General features: G+C 49.6%; 1 protein-coding gene and 1 long non-coding RNA gene across 2 annotated transcripts; one reads left to right on the plus strand and one right to left on the minus strand.

Annotated features, from left to right (window-relative positions):
- The first annotated feature begins 11,141 nt into the window (after positions 1-11,141).
- Positions 11,142-12,579, plus strand: LOC143826265 (uncharacterized). Its single transcript, XR_013227036.1, has 3 exons — positions 11,142-12,094; positions 12,214-12,333; positions 12,467-12,579. It is a non-coding gene; the product is annotated as an uncharacterized LOC143826265 (long non-coding RNA).
- Positions 12,580-12,985: 406 nt separating this feature from the next.
- On the minus strand, positions 12,986-16,630 carry LOC143826264 (uncharacterized). Its single transcript, XM_077314978.1, has 4 exons — positions 14,691-16,630; positions 14,140-14,223; positions 13,876-13,959; positions 12,986-13,596 (listed from the first exon to the last, which is right to left on the minus strand). The coding sequence occupies exons 1-4, from the start codon at positions 15,310-15,312 to the stop codon at positions 13,055-13,057; spliced, it is 1,332 nt and encodes a 443-aa protein (XP_077171093.1). The 5' UTR covers positions 15,313-16,630; the 3' UTR covers positions 12,986-13,054.
- Positions 16,631-18,352: the final 1,722 nt, after the last annotated feature.

Below are 18,352 nucleotides of genomic sequence, written 5' to 3' on the forward strand. Positions count from 1 at the left end.
TGTTGCATTTTGGTGCTCGCTTTTTGGGCGAGTGCAAATACATGGCCCAAACACACCCACATGTGACCTCTCTAAACCCGCTTAGCAGCACACCATTCCACCATTTTCCCTTGATCTTTGAGAGTGGCCATTTTTTGAGTCTATTGAGAATGATGAATCTCTTGATGGTCATGCTGACTTGGGTGGCAGCCTTCGTCCAACTGCCACCCACAGTTGCATGAAGAAGGACACGGCTTGGTTCTAGCTGAGGATGACCCTTCAAAGATGCCTGGGGACCCGGCGCCCACCTACCTCCAGGTGTGCCTGGCACTGCTGGTACATAAGGATCACCCTAAGGTTCACTTTCAAAGAGGTACACTTCCCAAAACAGCTGTGGGTGGCAAGGTGAACTAACATCTGGTGGGAGAACTTCATCCTGGCCATATGGAGCAATGACAAATGGATCCTGAACTTCAGGATGACCAGAGGCACCTTTGGGGAGCTTGTCTCCATGCTCAGGGGGAGGCTGCAGTGCCAGGCCACCAACATGCGCCTGCCCATCACGGTGGAGAAGAGGATGGCCGTGGCTCTATTGTACCTGGACACCTGCTACAGATTGGTCTGCCAGCAGTTCAGGCTGGGCATGTCTACTGTTGGAGAGATTGTGCTGGGGGGTCTGCTTCGCCATGGAGGCTGAGCTCTACAGCAAGGCCATCTGCCTGGGAGAAGAGGAAGGTAGGTAGGCGGTGGTCATGGCACACCTAAAACGTTCTTTTTCTAAAATTAAAAGCCACAGTCGTGCTGCAATGCCCCATTGGGCTTCTGCGGAAAATACCAGCCGGGTTCAGGGTGCAAAGTTGCTTTTTGCTCAAGGGGATGTTCCATGTGTTTGTCTTTCTTTGAACATAGACAGGTTTGGCTGCTTGGGATTCCCCCACTGCACTGGCGCTGTGAACGGTTGCCACATCCCCATGCGCACCCCAAACAGGAGCATCTGGGAGTATGGCAATAGAAATTGCTTCTGCTCCGTGCTCCTGCAAGGGACCGTAGACCACACTGGATGGTTCATAAATGCAGAGTTGAGCTGGAGGGGCCGGAGACACGACACCTTCATCTTTCGGGTGTCCCACCTGTGCACAAGTGGCCACACACTGACCAGCAGAATGACTAAACATGAGGCATGCTCGCGCAAGGAATGTGGTTGATCATGTCTTGAGCAGACTTAAAGCATGCTGGTGGTGCCTTCTTGTGCAGCTTCATGTGTTCCTGGGCAGTGTCACCTCTGTGGTCATTGCATGTGTAATCCTTCACAACATCTGTGAGGAGAAGGGGTGCAAGACAGCAGTGCACAATGAGGAGTGGGACACAGTGGTTGTGGATGTGGAGGAGCCAGCCATGGACCAAGCCAAAAAGAGATTTTACAGGGAGGGACAGAAGGGTAGAGATGCCCTGGCAGAACTCCTCTATTGGCAGTCTTGTGGGAGAGGAGGGTTCACCAACGTGTAATGTGAAAACAGAAAAATAATGTTGGAACTTCCTATGTGAAGTGTTTGATTCTCTAGTCTTACATATCTTGAATAGCGGGGATGGGAGGGGGGAGGGCAGGGCAAGCTGGAGGGGGCGGTCAAGGCCCTTCCAGTGTTCCTTCTTGCCCCCTGTAGCGTTTCATACATTTTAGCTTTCTATTTTTTTAAAAAACACGTACGTATGGGTTTTTACATGCCCTGAGACTGCTGCCAGAGCAGCCTATAGCCCAAATTATACACGGCCTGAATCCCACATACCTGAAAGACCACTTGCTTCCTTATGTACCTCGCAGGGCATTGTATTCTGCAGGTGCAAATTTAGTGGAAGCCCCCGGCCCTAGAGAAGTGTGCCTGGCCTCCACCAGGGCTAGGGCCTTTTGATACTGGCCCCGACCTGGTGGAATGAGCTCCCGGGAGAGCTGTGAGCCCTAACAGAGCTTTTGCAGTTCCGTGGGCCCTGTAAAACGGAGCTCTTCCACCAGATTTTGGTTGAAGCCGGGGCTCTGAAGATCTCGGGGGCTCTCCCCCCATGCCAACTGTCAACCCCCCCCCCCATGTCCCTGTGGCACCACCATCTTGAGGCCAGCTGGAGGATGAAGGAAAAGGTTTTTATCGCGGCTGCTGGGTTATTTATTGGGTTATACTGGGTTTTAGTGGTGGGTTTTATCAGGGATTTTATTATGTTTTGTGACCCGCCAAAAGCTGTCTGCGAGTGGTAGGATATAAATCCAAAAATAAATAAATAAATAAATAAATATAAATAATAATAATAGAACAGGGAATGAAGAATTAGGAGCCTCAAAGTGGCTTACAGTCGCCTTCCCTTCCTCTCCTCACAACAGACACCCTGCGAGGCAGGTGAGACTGAAAGACCTCTGAGAGAACTGCTCAGAGAAAACAGCACTGTCAGGGCTGTGATGAGCACAAGGTCACCCAGCCGGATGTATGTGGAGGGAGCAGAGAATCAAACCTGGCTCACCAGACTAGAAGCTGCCGCTCTTAACCGCTATACCACGAAAAGGCACAAAGTTGCACATAGAACTGGAACATTTACAGAATGGGAGCTTTATATTTGACTCAGAAATGAGGACCATTCTGTAAGGACACAGTTCTCTCAAATCTCACAGGAAGCTGGGTTTTCATGGGGATTGCAGCAGTAGATTGCCACCTGTAACCACTGTTGCAATTCTGCCTGCAGCTGATTGCAGAACAGGACCAGTGGAGCTGTGTACAGATATCCATGTACAGAAGCAACATCCTGACTTGGAGGGCCCAGACAAGCCCAATCTCATCATATCTTAGAAGCTGTGCAGGGTTGGCCCTGATCAGTCTTTGGATGGGACACCCCCAAAGGAAGTCCAGGCCATGTCAAACCCCCTCTGAATTATTATTTTATTATTATTATTATTATTATTTAATTTCTAGACCGCCCTTCTCCCAATAGGTCTCAGGGCGGTTTACAACATAAATAGTTAAAACACAATAAAATCCCCATAAAAACCCCAATTAAAAGTTACATATAACATATCACATAACATATAGCGGCGGTGGTCACAATTCTGATCTTAGTTCAGCCTGGTGGAGAGAATAATGTTCAGAAGAGGGTGGCACCAATACAATAGATCTAACCATGATCTCGGTGTTAGAGATCTCAGTATTGGAGGGGATCCTCTGATGGGTTAGTGGGAGAGCTGCCCTGGCCTCAACCATATGCCTGGCGGAAGAGCTCCGTCTTACAGGCCTTGCGGAAAGCTGGTAGATCCTGCAGGGCCCTTAGCTCTTCTGGGAGCTCGTTCCACCAGGTTGGGGCCAGGACTGAAAAGGCCCTGGCCCGGGTCGAGGCCAGGCGCACATCCCGTGGGCCCGGGACAACCAGTAAATTCATACCCGCAGAGCGGAGTGCCCTGCGGGGGGCATAAGCAACCAAGCGGTCCCGCAGGTAGATGGGACCCAGACCGCGTATAGCCTTAAAGGTCAATACCAATACGTTGAATCTGATTCGGAAACAGACTGGTAACCAGTGCAGATGACGAAGCACCGGCTGAATGTGGGCCCTCAAAGGTGTTCTAGTGAGGACCCTGGCAGCCGCATTTTGGACCAGCTGTAACTTCCGAGTCAAAGACAAGGGAAGGCCCGCGTAGAGCGAGTTACAGAAGTCTAATCTGGAAGTGACCGTTGCATGGATCACTGTGGCCAGGTGTTCCGAGGACAGGTAGGGCGCTAGTAGCCGGGCTTGGCGAAGATGGAAAAATGCTGTCCGAGCTACATTGGTGACCTGAGCCTCCATAGAGAGGGAGGCATCAAATGTCACTCCCAAATTCCTGGCAACTGGTGCAGGTGTTAATTGCACCCTGTTCAGGCATGGGAGGCGCGCTTCCTGGTCCTGCCCTCTTCTGCCCAGCCACAGGACCTCCGTCTTGGAGGGGTTGAGTTTCAGGTGACTCTGCCTGAGCCATCCAGCTACCGCTTCCAAACAGCTGGCAAATGTATCCGGGGTGGAGTCCGGCCGGCCGTCCATTAGGAAGTAGAGCTGGGTGTCATCCGCATATTGGTGGCAACCCAGCCCATAGCCCCGGACCAGCTGGGCTAGAGGGCGCATATAGATGTTAAAAAGTGTGGGAGAGAGTATCGCCCCCTGCGGAACCCCACAAGGGAGCTCACAAGGGCTCGACAAACTCTCCCCCATCGCAACCCTCTGCGTCCGGTTCTGGAGGAAGGAGACCAGCCATTGAAGCGCAGTCCCCCTTATTCCAGCTCCGGCGAGGCGGTGTACCAATAACTCGTGGTCGACCACATCAAATGCGGCTGACAGGTCTAGAAGCACGAGAATGGCGGAGCCACCCCGACCCAGCTGGCGCCGGATATCATCCATGAGGGCGACCAGCACGGTCTCCACCCCGTGGCCAGGGCGGAAGCCAGACTGGTATGGGTCAAGGGCCGAAGTTTCATCCAAGAAACCTAGGAGTTGGTCCGCTGCGGCCCGCTCTATCACCTTACCCAGAAACGCCAAATGCGAAACTGGGCGGTAACTGGCGGGGTTCCGCGGGTCCAATGATGTCTTTTTCAGTAAGGGGCGTACCACTGCTTCCTTAAGCCCCTTGGGAAACTCTCCAGATGTTAAGGCGAGGTTGACAATCTCCCTCAAGGGGCCTCCTATCCGCTGGTCGCCCGATTTGAGCAACCAGGACGGACAGGGATCCAAGGGGCAAGTGGTCGCCCTCACTGAACCCAGTAACTTGTCCACTTCGGTTACAGAGAGCCGCCTGAAGCCATCAAACACTAACCCCCTTGACGGCCACGGAGCTTCCAGTTCACTAACTGTATCAATCGTGGCAGGTAGGTCACGGCGGAGCGACAGGACTTTGTCCGCAAAATAGCTTGATAATGCCACACAGCTCAATTCCAATTCCCTTATCGTTTGTCGCCCTTCTTCCAGGGCGGTAAGTGATCTAATTACCTTAAATAATTGTGCTGGGCGAGAGCTTGCGGACGCGATTTCTGCGGCGTAGAAGTCTCGTTTCGCCGCTTTCACCGCATTCTCATACGCCTTCATAAGCGTGCGATGAGATGTCCTTGTAGCTTCGTCACGAGTCTTCCTCCACACTCGCTCAAGCCGTCTCCACACTCCACACTCGCTCAAGGAAAGGGAAATGTCTCTTTCCTTGGAATCCTACCGGATCACAATAAGTTTGTTGCAACTTGAATTACTTCCCACCTCCTGCATAGAAGCAGCATCAAATGACTATAGGTTTCAAAGCAAAATGAAGCATCAGCAGGGCACAATGGAAGAGGGAATGGATGATGATGTCATCCATTCAGTCGTGTCCGACCCTTGACGATTCTATAGGAAAGTCTTCACCATGCGCCCCAGTCTCTGACTGCTTCTTTTAGTTGGTTCATGGTCAACCCTGTGTCGGCTTTGATCGTGTCGAGCCAGCAGATCCTTTGGCGACCACGTTTCCTTTTGCCACTGACCATGCTGAGCATTAATGATTATTCTAGCGACTTTGATCGCATGATGTGTCCAAAGTAAGTGAGCTTTAGCCGTAATATCTTGCCTTCTAATGACATCGTTTATTTGCTCATCTCTGAAACTATCTTGTTGGTAACTTTGGCTGTCCTTGGGATTCGCAGCATTCGTCTCCAACACCATCATTCGAAAGTATCTATTCTCCTCCTGGGTATTACTTAGGTGAAAATGGGGCTTTGAGAGCTCATCCAACTCAGGAAGAAGAAGAAGAGTTGGTTCTTATATGCCGCTTTTCTCTACCCAAAGGAGTCTCAGAGCAGCTTCCCATTGCCTTCCCTTTCCTCTCCCCACAACAGATACCCTGTGTGGTAGGTGAGGCTGAGACAGCCCTGATATTACTGAAGAACAGTCGGTTCTTATAGGCCGCTTTTCTCTTCCCAAAGGAGTCTCAAAGCGTCATACAATCACTTTCCCTTTCCTCTCCCCACAACAAACACCCTGTGAGGGAGGTGAGGCTGAGAGAGCCCTGATATCACTGCTCAGTCAGAACAGCTTTATCAGTGCTGTGGTGAGTCCAAGGTCATCCAGCTGGCTTCATGTGGGAGAGCGGGGGCTCACCAGGGTGTAAACTGCACGGAGCTTTTATTCCAATCCCAGGTCGATTCAGTCCCTACCGTCTACACAGAATGCAATTTCCGTTTTGATTTGGAGAGATTTAAATTTTCCTTCTGCAGCAAGAAGGATTGATCCGGAGTGACCCTACCCTTATTGTGCGATATCTTAGAGTGTTTCTAAACCTCAATATTTCAAGATTCAGATTGAGAAAGCAGGTTGTTTTGAACCTCCGTGGTAGAGATGCCCTGATTGGCCAAAGGTGGCCATGTGACAAGCTTGCCTTAAAGGAGAAGCCCCTAATTTCTCTCAACATCTGTCGATCTTGGATTTTTTCTCCCTTCTCTGCCTTCTTTGATCCTCTCCCCCCCTCCTCCAAGAAAAGAAAGAGGCACCCTGCTTGGCTCCTCCCCCCCTTCAAGAAAAGAAAGAAAGAGGCTTGCCCTCCCTTCTGAACTACCCTAACCACATGCAGAACACTTTCTTATTTCAATGGGAGGGAGGAGAGGAAGACCCAAGTTCAAATCGATCTGAATTCAACAGGATTGACAATGGAATAAACAAAGTAAGTGCAGACTCGGCCCAGGTTAGAAGTCTGCAATCCTGCCCACTATACCAAGCTGTCTCAAGCAATGCTGTTTGTAGCCAGGCCGGGTTGCTCTGGCATTGTTTAAAAAAAACAGATGTTGTATATGGAAAACCTGATTCATTTCCATTCCTGCAGTGACTCATGAATGCTCATTTCCCACCACAAATTTTGTTAGTCTTTAAGGTGCTGCTGGACTCTTGCTCTTTTCTGCTCAGATACAGTCAGTCTCCTGGGCCTTTAATGCTACTACTTAAACTTCTGCTATATGAATGTTCCTTACGGATCCATTTCAGTTTTGCCTATTCTATCTTGGAGCAGCTTTCCAGGGTCTTGGGCAAAGAAATGCCTTTCCTAACACCAACTATCCAAAATACCTTAGCTGGAAATACCAGGGATTAACACCAGGAACGTTTTCATGCAAAACAGGTGCTCTGCCTCTGAGCCACCACCTTCTCCACCCCCAAGCAGCATGAGTGGCTCAACACAATCTCAAGTATATCTCCCTTGCCTGTGCCAGGCCAATGTTACATTCAGCGAACATATTTCAGCTTGACCAACGAAGGAAGCTCAGGGAGCCTGGAACAATGCATATCAGTCATCTCAGATGCATATCCATCTCCTCTTGTTTTGCGGTTGCCTTCCTGAACGGTGAGTCAGGCTGGTTACCAAATAAAGTAGGGGGTACACATTTCACCCACAAAAAGTGACTCAGTGAAACCCAAAGTATCACTCATGCCAGTGGGAAGTTATCTTCCGGGGCAGCCTGCCCAAGTGAAGAACAGCAGCCTTCAAAATGACTTCAGTCTCCTCAGTGGAGAAGATGGCTGGATGCATAGGGCCAAGGCAGACTGAATTAGTAGGTTGGAGGAATAAATTTTAAAAAGAGGTTCAAAGAAAGCAAGACAGGATTAAAAGAGGGGTCGGGTGGGTACAAAGAGGGGACAGCCTTAATGAGCGTACAACAAGAGATAGAATCATAGAGTTGGAAGGGACCTCCTGGGTCAGCTAGTCCACTATGCAGGACACTCACAACCCTCTCGCTCATCCACTGTAAACTGCCACCCCCATAAGCAAGAGATGAATTTAAGAATTCAGATTTTCACAGAGTGATTGTTATCTTTTAGAGCAGCCATTCAGATTCAGAGTACCTTTATTGGCATAAAATTGCAAAGCATAAAACGAACATTTCAAACAGTTTCAGATGTAAAATCTATCGTAAAATATTTTCATTTAAAATTGCCAGTAAAAACTTTGCTACTTTTATAATAGTTGCTGAGTCCCTCACATTTAGTATCATTTTAATCCAGTGTTTCTCATTAACACAACTGAATTTCAATTTCTTCAGATAATTAGTGGGTGACGATATACATCAAACTTAGGACACACCAGAAGTATATGGTACAACGTGTCTGGGACATCCAAGTAAACAGATCTTCAAAAATCTACCTCTGGTGACATTTGAGGGAAAGATGTTTAAGCGAGCTACTAGAAATGCTCTTCTTAACTGGTGTGTCTCCAAAATTTGGAGATACATGGGCATGGATTTGTAAGATAAGGGAATATCCCAGAAGTGGGGAGAACATACACTGTTGTTAGAGGAGCCCAGAATCTGTGTATCCTGATCTTCTAGTCTCTGTGATATTAGCTTTAGTATCCATTCTTAACCTTTTTCTTTTTCTCTTTTGCCACGGCCCTTTTAGGAGCCCAACTAAACCTTCCGCGGTAGCCTGGGTGCTTACGCAATAGGCTAGGCTAAAAAAGGTTGAGAGTGATACTCAACGTACCTTGTCTAATATGTATGCGAGACAGGTTTCTAGAACATTCCACCAAGAGAAGCATGTGCAGCGTTTTTTTTCTTGAATGTATTAATTCAAGCACATGCAAAGGAACAGATTACATGTTTTCCCCCTCTTTTCCTTGATGATTAATGATGTCATGTGAGACAAAAGGAGTATTTCATCAGTTCGGAATAGCTATTTTAGAGCACACTGAAATGTGCAAATCCTTTTGTGTTCATGAGTCCACTGTGTGTTGCGTATGCACGCACAACTAGGATTGCCAGTTGTCTCGATAGGGTGGCAAAATTATGATCTTCTGACACCATGATGCCACTTCCAGCTACATAACCAAAAGTGATTTCACTGCATTGTGCCATATCAGTTTCTAGGTTTCCCTAGAAATCCTATGGTTTTTACAATAAAGTTTTGGCAGAATCCTACAGTATCCCCTGAGGTAGTAATGTTGTAACCAGAAGTGATACTAAGGCGTCAGATTCCTAACTTGGAGGTTGAATGTTGTTCTAAATGCCCAACTAAACCACCTTTCGAACTCATCTCTGAAATTAGCTTTAAATTCTTACGGAAGAAGACCCTGTTCCTAATAGCCGTCACTTCAGCCAGCAGAATTTCAGAATTAGGGGCACTCTCTGCTAACCCAAAATTGTGCAAGTGACTCTTAGGGCCATTTCGCACAGAGCTCAAAGTTGCTATTTGGTTGCCGTTTGTGAAAGCGCTACTTCAAGTAGCGAAATGTAACTAGCCGTGCCCGTAACGCACAGCTGCGGTTTTTGCGGAATTTGGCACTTTCACTTCTCGCCACTTTCGTAACCCACAGGCTTCCGGTTCTCCGTCTTATCGCTACAAAGGAGGTCCCTTTTTAGCGCTTCTGGCCTCCCGTGCCCGTCAATCAAACTGCAGGCACACCTTTGACCTCGACCCTAAAGCCGAACTTGTCGGGGTCCCCTTTTTTTTTAAAAAACCCAGGAAACCCCGTAGCAACGCGTTATCGTCCGATCATTGGCGCCCTTGGAACGTGTTTTCTATTGTTTTCTAGGAACCAGATGCATTGACATGTTTGATTGGTTAATCCCCGCCCACAGTACACGCCCACAGGTTACCTGCTTATATGCACCTGGGCAGACACGCGGTCGGCCTCACTCTTTTGTTTGCGTAGCCTACTGCCCGCAGCACAGGTCAACGTTGCAATGGAGAGGCTTATTTTTCAATTGCTGGCTTACATGCTCGCGGTGCTCCAGCGCATGAATACCGCCTTGTCGCGTCGGACGTCTGCTATCGCGGAGTACCGAGAACGGGTGCCCGGAACGCTGACCAGCAGCAGAAGACGTTCTGTAAGGGTAACCATGGCGGCCAAGAAACGCTGGCAAGCACTGGCAGAGGTCCGGTTCCCCAGACAGTTCTGGGTGGACGAACGATCCTCTGACTGGTGGGAGAATTTTGTGTGGACTCGCTGGGATGATGACCACTGGATTGCCAACTTCAGGATGTCGAGGGGGACATTTTTTGAACTCGTGGAGGCTCTACGTGGACGCATGGAGAGGCAAGTCACTGGCATGCGGCGCCCCGTTCCAGTTGAAAAAAGGGTGGCTGCCGCATTGTGGTACTTGGCCACCCCTCAGTACTTCCGGACAGTAGCCCAGCAATTCGGACTCGGAGTCACTACGGTTGGCGATATCCTTAAGGAGTTCTGCCTCGCCATGGAGGCGGAATTGTTCAGCAAAGTCGTGTGCCTCGGAGACCGGCTTGGAGCGGTGAGTGTCATTCTATCCCCTTTGCCCTTTAAATTTTTTTTCTTGTTTGACAGGTCAGCAACGAAGACGCGATACACCCCACGCTGACATGCAATGGCTTATATTCTTTTCTTTCCCTTATTCCAGAGTATGGACGGGTTTGCCAGGCTTGGATTCCCGCATTGTTTTGCGGCCGTCGATGGAAGCCACATCCCTATCCGTGCCCCCGGGGGAAGCATAAAAGAGTACGGGAACAGGAAGGACTTTTGCTCTGTTCTCCTGCAAGGAACAGTGGACTTCTCCGGCCGGTTTATCGATGCCGAGGTGGGGTGGAGTGGCAGGAGGCATGATGCCCTTGTTTTCAGGGAATCCAACCTCAGGAAAGCCATGGACGAAGGGGTCTTTGTTCCAGGAAACCCCACCGCCACCATTGAGGGCGTGCGTGTGCCGCCGTTGGTGCTCGGGGACGGAGCCTACCCAATACGACGCTGGCTCATGACTCCCTACAAGCGGCCAAGGACAGACGTGCATAGCCACTACAACCTCACTCACTCCCGGGCAAGGAATGTAGTGGAGCGTGCCTTTGGACGTTTGAAGTCCCGGTTCCGTTGCCTGATGTCCCGACTACACGTGCATATAGACAATGTGACTCCGCTGATCATCGCGTGTGTCATTTTGCACAACATATGCGAGGACAAGGGACATAACATCCCCTTCCCTGTGGATGAACCTGATCCTGTTGTCCTTGAGGACACACAAGACATCCCTGAAGCAAGGAGAAGAAGAATCTATGCAGAGGGGTGCAAGGTTCGGGACGCCATAGCCACCCACATCTACAGAAACAGGAGGCGTGTTTAATTGTTTTTCCCACTCTCTTGTTGGTGAATAAAGTTTTGTGTTATTTGTTTAACCTTGTCTTGTGCGGTTTGTGTACTTTGCCAGCAAAAAAACGGGGATTCTCTGGTCCAAAAGCACTTTGACAGCCCTAAATGCTAACTCCCAACTGAAATTGACAAACACAATACGGAAGCGCTGAATGGGGAAAGTTCGGGGAGGCGGGTAGCCAGGAAGTATTGGCGACCCCTGTCAAACCGGAGGATCAATCCACTTATGTTCCAATGAATAATTTTATTGGTGGGCAGCTTTGATACATTTAAAAAACGGGGTGGTCTATCGGAGCAACGCACGTTCGTTCCCTAACCGTCATTCCGAAGATGCCGAAGCCACGGAAGGGCTCCTTCTGGCAGCGCGCCGAGGCTGAGGCACTTCTGGAGCTTGTGCTCCAATCGAAAAGTGTTGGCCGCCTTATGGCCAGCACCCACTGCCACACCAAGGGTGCTTACCTGGTGTTGGCTTCAAAGCTGAGGGAAAGGGGCTACGTCCGGACCTGGGAGCAGGTCCGGACAAAATTCAAGCGCCTTAAGCTGGACTTCCTAAACAGTCTGGAACAGTGGGGGGGGATCCCGCAGCCAAGTGGGAGGACGGTCTTCCACGACCAGATGGTAAAAATATGGGAGAAGGCTGGGAAGCCCCCCCTGGACATGAGGAGGCATATGGGTGAGTGCTGCCCTCGTTGTGTTTTACCCTTAAACATGCATGGAATGACTAGCTGCCTCTTTCCCCTACTGTCCCCAATGAAATTCGAGAAAGTATTTAGATGCTGTCAACCCCCTCAGACTTAGCCAGCCAGTACTGTAGAACCACTTTGGTTATGCGCTTAGACTCTAACTGTGGTGTGTCCACCAGCTGTGTTTCATCTCTGTTTTGTGTGCTTTTAATTATGATTTGTCTTTTTCTTTGCCCAGCCACACAATCACCATCCAAGCTGGCAACAGCACCTGAGCGTGAGGAGGGGGAGGAAGAGGGACCTTCCACCTCGGGACAGGCTGCAGGTGAGAGTTTTATGCCTGTGCGGGAGACCCATGTGTGTGTACCCCCATGGAGCCATATGGGAGCCTGCTGTGATGCTCCCATTTGAAGTGTTATTAAATTCTTTGTTTGATTTCTATAGCTGAAACTGTGGAGGCAAGGCTGCGTGCGATGGAGGCCAGAGTTACTTCCCTGGAGGCTCAAGTGGCAGAGCTGAAAGGGGAGATTGAGCAGCAAAGGCAACAGAGGGAGGCGGAAGAACGTAGGTTATGTTCCCCACTGCCCAACTCTTCTCACACTGTGGCTAAGGCCACTTAAAAGTGTATGCATGTAAACTAAAGAAATTTGAAAATATGTGTGGCACTAATGTGTACTTTTTCTCCCTCCCCACACAGTTAAGAAGAAGGAGGATGAGGACCTCTTCCGCCGCAAAGTCCGGGGGTCCGTGGGAAGGTTGAGCAGGAGAGTGAGGGAGATGGAAGGGGCTGGGCAGGGGAGCAGTGGGACCTGAGTTTTGTTTCCTGTTTGTGTTTTGGGGTAGGGGTTGGGGGGGGGGGCTCCAAGTTTCATTCCCTAATGTTTTTCCCCTGTTAAATGTATAGTTTTGTTAAAAAAAATAGGTTTTCCAGGGGGGTGGGGGGTGGTGGTGCTGGTGGGGCTCCAAGTTTCATTCCCTAATGTTTTTCCCCTGTTAAAATGTTTTTTAAAATAAAATGTTATTGCAAATTTTATAACAAGACTCCAGTGTGACTTCTTAAACTCGCACATATTTAACCCCACACCACACTCCTAAAACTCCTTGAACTAACACCCCTCCAACCTCCAACCCACACAGCAGTACCACAATATAGACAATCACTAGAGAGGCCGCTTTCGGCCTTGCAGATTCCACAGTAGGGTACACAGAGACAGAGTCAAAAATATAAACTTTATTCAACAAACAACAAAACACAGATAACATGAAATAGAAAAAGTGGGCAAAACTAGGAGGGGGAGTACTTGTCTGCTGGTTTTATTTTCCTCTTTCCGAGAATAGTCCTCCTTCGTGTTTGGGTGGAGGCATTCTGAGAGGGAGTCGGTGGGGTGGGTGCTGGAAGTGGTGGTGTTGGTGTGGGTGGTGGTGGGGGTGGTGGTGTGGGTGGTGGTGGGGGTGGTGGTGGGGGGGCGGGGGCGATTTGTGGAGGGTAGGCCCTTTCCATGACCACTACAGCCCTCTCCATGAGTCTCCTTATCAGTCGCACCTCCTCCACGCCTTCGCGTAGGATTTGGTTTGTCTCTCTAAGGACTGCCCTCAATTTTCTCCCCTCCTGGGCAATGAGTGTGAGCATGGCTTGGTCAGCGGCAGCGGCACGCCGTGACTCCTCATAGCAGTGCTCAAGGAGCCTCTCTCCCACGCTTGTCAAGACGGAGACGCGCCTCAGCCTGCCGCGTTCCCTCGTAAGCCTCTCCTCTGCTGGGAGCGCACCTCTAGGTGGTGGGCTGCCTGGAGCCAGGGGTGGTTCCTCCTCCTCATCTGAAAGAACCTCTGTTGGCAAAAAATGAGAAACAAAACTGTTAGTGACATCAATAAAGTCAAAACACACCATGGTGGACATGGTGTTCTTTTTTGTCCCCGTGTTTTCCTGCCAAGAATTTAAACAATCCCCGGCGAGCACATGGCTATTGTTTGTTTGCCCATGGTGTGCTTTTACTTTTGCCTACTTTCACAGCAGGACTCTCAACAATTAAAAGGGAGCACATGGTTAGTGCCTAGCGACATTGTCCTGCAGCTATGGCTCGAAAGGAACAGGTCATGCACGCTCACCATCTTGAATCTGTATCCGCCTGCGCCGTGCAGGAGGTCCAAGCAACCCAGGCTGTTCCTCCTCCTGTGTTCCGGGTATGAAATCTGCAAAAAAAGGAAAAAAAACAGATCTAGGACCAAAGGGTGGCAAAGCCAGCTTCAAAGGCTACACCAGCAACGCAGAGGGACTCTCTTCTTTCTCTTAGCAGTGCTGCTGCCCTGCACAAACAGAAAAGCACAAAGCAGTCAAAACAGCCCCCCCCCCCTATTTTAACTAATACTTACCAATGTTAGTTGATGCCCCCGAATCACTATCCACGTCAGGTGCTGCTGGAGACTCGAGGGGCCCCGTCCCTGGCAACTGTGTCTCTGTGGACAAGAGCAGAAAATAGTGAAAAATGAGCAAGCATACACCATGAACCACAAAGCAAGCTCCCAAAGTAGTGAGCCAAAGTACTGCAGAAGGCCTATGGGCGAGGCATGCAGCAAATATTTTGGGGCTGTTGGTTAAACATGACCGTTTCAAATACTAACCACATCAAGCACTCCACAGCCAACCATCTTTTAAAATCTTTTAAAAATTAAAATTAAATTATAAAATTAAAACCGTTTCAAATAGTAAACACAGCAAGCACTCCACAGCCTACCATCTTTTAAAATCTTTTAAAAATTAAAATTAAATTATAAAATTAAAACCGTTTCAAATAGTAAACACAGCAAGCACTCCACAGCCTACCATCTTATGCGTTGCAACGAACTGACGAGAAAACGATGGCCAAACGTCAGAACACACATTTGCTCAAAAGGAAATATAAAATAAAAATAAAATCACTTACCGGAGGCAAGGGGCGTTTGCTCAGGAGCCTCCTCTGGCTCCCCAGGAACGATGGCGATGAGGTCCAGCGTTACCGATTCCGCGGCTCGTTGCTGGACGGGGGGTGGAGGGCGAAAGCTGGACGAGGTGCCCTCGCCGGGATCCTCCTCAGCGGGTGGTTCCTCGACCGGGGCAGCCGGCTTCCGAACCACCTTAAGGCTCCGGCCGACGCGCTTCGGCCTGCCGGATCCTTCCCCGTCTCCGTACAGCTGGCGCTGCTCCTCGAAGTAGGGGCAGGTAACCTTCTCGTTGCCGGAACCCTTATTATGGTTCACGGCACGCATATACTCTGCCCTCATTGTCTTGGTCTTCGACCGGCATTCAAGGCCGGTCCTGTTGTGGCCCAGGGCGCGCATCTTAATGGCCACTTGTTCGAATACCTCCCTATTCCTGTGGGAGGACTGGAACGCGTCCTGGATTTTCTCCTCCGAGAAAATCCCGATCAGGTCCCTGATCTCCGCGTCCCTCCAAGTTGGGCCACGGCCGGTTGCAGGGACGGACGAGGCTTGAGAAGACGATTCCATGTTGCTTTCGCTGGTAGCTGAGCAAAATGGTGGTGGAAGGTGCAGGGTGCAACGGATCATATACCTTCCCGCACACAAAGACAAAGGGACTAGCCGGCTCCTGATTGGTAGAGGGCAGTAGGGGACACGCGCATTGGCCACATTAGGTCACATGTCACGTTCAAAACTCCTCGCGCGGGAACAGGATCTGCTCCTAATGGCCAGATTGGCGCCCTTGTTGTTTGACTTAACGCATGCGCTGATTCGTTTACACGAGAGAAGAGCAGTTTGAACATGCAGCGGGAGCCATTTTAGGAAAATGTCCGCCATTACACAAACGCATGCCGGTGTTCAACCGAGAGCAAGTGCGGCAGTACTCGGCAGTTCCCCAATAATATTCACCAGCCACAGCATAAATCAACCAAACATGACATGTTACTGGCGTACGTTCGTTGGCACGCTCAGAGGAATGTTTTTTAAAATGAACGGGGGACGGCGACTCCGCTTGCCGGAGGTATAGCTGCCAATGGAAGGGGTTGTCCGCACCCAAGCACAAGCACGCACCGGGAACCACACAAAGACCCACTACACATAAGCCGCCCCTCATGATATCACCACGAATCATGTCTATTGAACCCCTCTAAGCTAAGCAGGAGACTGCGAGCGGCGACCGTTCGTTGGCACGCTCAGAGGAAAATTTTTTAAAATGAACGGGGGACGGCAACTCCGCTTGCCGGAGGTCTAGCCGCCAATGGAAGGGGTTGTCCGCACCCAAGCACAAGCACGCACCGGGAACCACACAAAGACCCACTACACATAAGCCGCCCCTCATGATATCACCACGAATCATGTCTATTGAACCCCTCTAAGCTAAGCAGGAGACTGCGAGCGGCGAATGTTCGTTGGCACGCTCAGAGGAGAATTTTTTAAAATGCTCCCTGTACGTTGACTCCGCTAGGACTGGCCGATGGTAGACGGGGTTTTAAGCTTTGGCCAAATTTAGGGAACGTGACGGTGTGTGCCACTGTGCTTGTGAAAAACTCTTGTGGTGTCCGGGCAGAATTTCCTAAAGTGATCGTGCTTGAAAGCCAGTCGCTGTCCCGTTGCCTCGTAGATCCCCGCTCGCTCGGAGAAAAAAAAAATGGCGAACAGTTCGCCGGAAGTTTGGAGGACAGGCTCGGGAGGAGGGACTTTGAAGAACCCGCAACAATGGTAACGCACAGGTCTTTAGCGCTACTGTTGCAGATTGGTTGCAGGAGTGTATCGCTATCCGGAGGGTGAATCCAGTTTTCTGGATTCCCCTAAAAGCGCTACAACGAAGCGCTTTTGGCGGGTCGGTTTCAGGATTGTTGCAGATCGTTAACGACGTCGTGCGTTATGGCAAATTAGTAGCGTTTTCAATCAGCAACCATTGTGCTATTTTTAAGCCGTGGGAAATGCCCCTTAGTCTTGATCCGTCATTTATTCCAAAAATCAATTCCAACTTCCATCGGAAACAGGAGTTGCACTTACCTGAGTTTTACCTGAAACCTAAACTCATTGGAAGTCAGGAAGGCACTGAAAGCCTTTTTGATTAGCAGATGTCTTAGGAACTGCATTGTTGAAGCCTACAAGGCATCAGGAACTCCAGTACTGGACAAAATTCAAGAAGAAGAAGAAGAAGAAGAAGAAGAAGAAAAAGAAGAAGAAGAAGAAGAAGAAGAAGAAGAAGAAGAAGAAGAAGAAGAAGAAGAAGAAGAAGAGTTGGTTCTTATATGACACTTTTTCTCTACCAGAAGGAGCTCACAATCACCGTCCCTTTCCTCTCCCCAGAACAGACACCCTGTGAGGGAGGTGAGGCTGAGAGAGCCCTGAGATTACTGAATAAGAAGAAGAATTGGTTCTTATATGCCACTTTTCTCTACCCAAAGTAGTCTCAAAGTGGCTTACAATCACCTTCCCATTCCTCTTCCCCAACAGGCACCCTGTGAGGGAGGTGAGGCTGAGAGAGCCCTTACTGAATAAGAAGAAGAGTTGGTTCTTATATGCCACTTTTCTCTACCCAAAGTAGCTCAAAGTGGCTTACAATCACCTTCCCTTTCCTCTTCCCCAACAGACACCCTGTGAGGGAGGTGAGGCTGAGAGAGCCCTTACTGAATAAGAAGAAGAGTTGGTTCTTATATGCCACTTTTCTCTACCCAAAGTAGCTCAAAGTGGCTTACAATCGCCTTGCCTTTCCTCTTCCCCAACAGACACCCTGTGAGGGAGGTGAGGCTGAGAGAGCCCTTACTGAATAAGAAGAAGAGTTGGTTCTTATATGCCACTTTTCTCTACCCAAAGTAGCTCAAAGTGGCTTACAATCACCTTCCCTTTCCTCTTCCCCAACAGACACCCTGTGAGGGAGGTGAGGCTGAGAGAGCCCTTACTGAATAAGAAGAAGAGTTGGTTCTTATATGCCACTTTTCTCTACCCAAAGTAGCTCAAAGTGGCTTACAATCGCCTTGCCTTTCCTCTTCCCCAACAGGCACCCTGTGAGGGAGGTGAGGCTGAGAGAGCCCTGAGATTACTGAATAATAAGAAGAATTGGTTCTTATATGCCACTTTTCTCTACCCAAAGTAGCTCAAAGTGGCTTACAATCACCTTCCCTTTCCTCTTCCCCAACAGACACCCTGTGAGGGAGGTGAGGCTGAGAGAGCCCTTACTGAATAAGAAGAAGAGTTGGTTCTTATATGCCACTTTTCTCTACCCAAAGTAGCTCAAAGTGGCTTACAATCGCCTTGCCTTTCCTCTTCCCCAACAGGCACCCTGTGAGGGAGGTGAGGCTGAGAGAGCCCTGAGATTACTGAATAAGAAGAAGAATTGGTTCTTATATGCCACTTTTCTCTACCCAAAGTAGCTCAAAGTGGCTTACAATCACCTTCCCTTTCCTCTTCCCCAACAGACACCCTGTGAGGGAGGTGAGGCTGAGAGAGTCCTGAGATTACTGCTTTACCTGTGCTGTGGTGAGCCCAAGGTCACCCAGCTGGTTGCATGTGGGGGAGCACAGAATCAACCCAGCTCACCGGATTAGAAGTCCACTACAACACCAAGCTGGCTCTCTACCACATTTGGCTTGCAGTGCTGTGACTATAGCAACCCTAC

The sequence above is a fragment of the Paroedura picta genome, chromosome 16 (genome assembly GCF_049243985.1).
Source record: "Paroedura picta isolate Pp20150507F chromosome 16, Ppicta_v3.0, whole genome shotgun sequence".
Classification (NCBI taxonomy): Eukaryota; Metazoa; Chordata; class Lepidosauria; order Squamata; family Gekkonidae; genus Paroedura; species Paroedura picta.

Bases quoted from the DNA above. Each gene is read 5' to 3' on its own strand.
- LOC143826264 (XM_077314978.1), bottom strand. From the start codon at position 15,312: ATGATCCGTTGCACCCTGCACCTTCCACCACCATTTTGCTCAGCTACC. The intron at 14,224-14,690 runs GTAAGTGATTTT...TCTTGTCCACAG, and splicing joins GCAAACGCCCCTTGCCTCCG to AGACACAGTTGCCAGGGACG. The intron at 13,960-14,139 runs GTAAGTATTAGT...CTTTTTTTGCAG, and splicing joins GGGGGCATCAACTAACATTG to ATTTCATACCCGGAACACAG.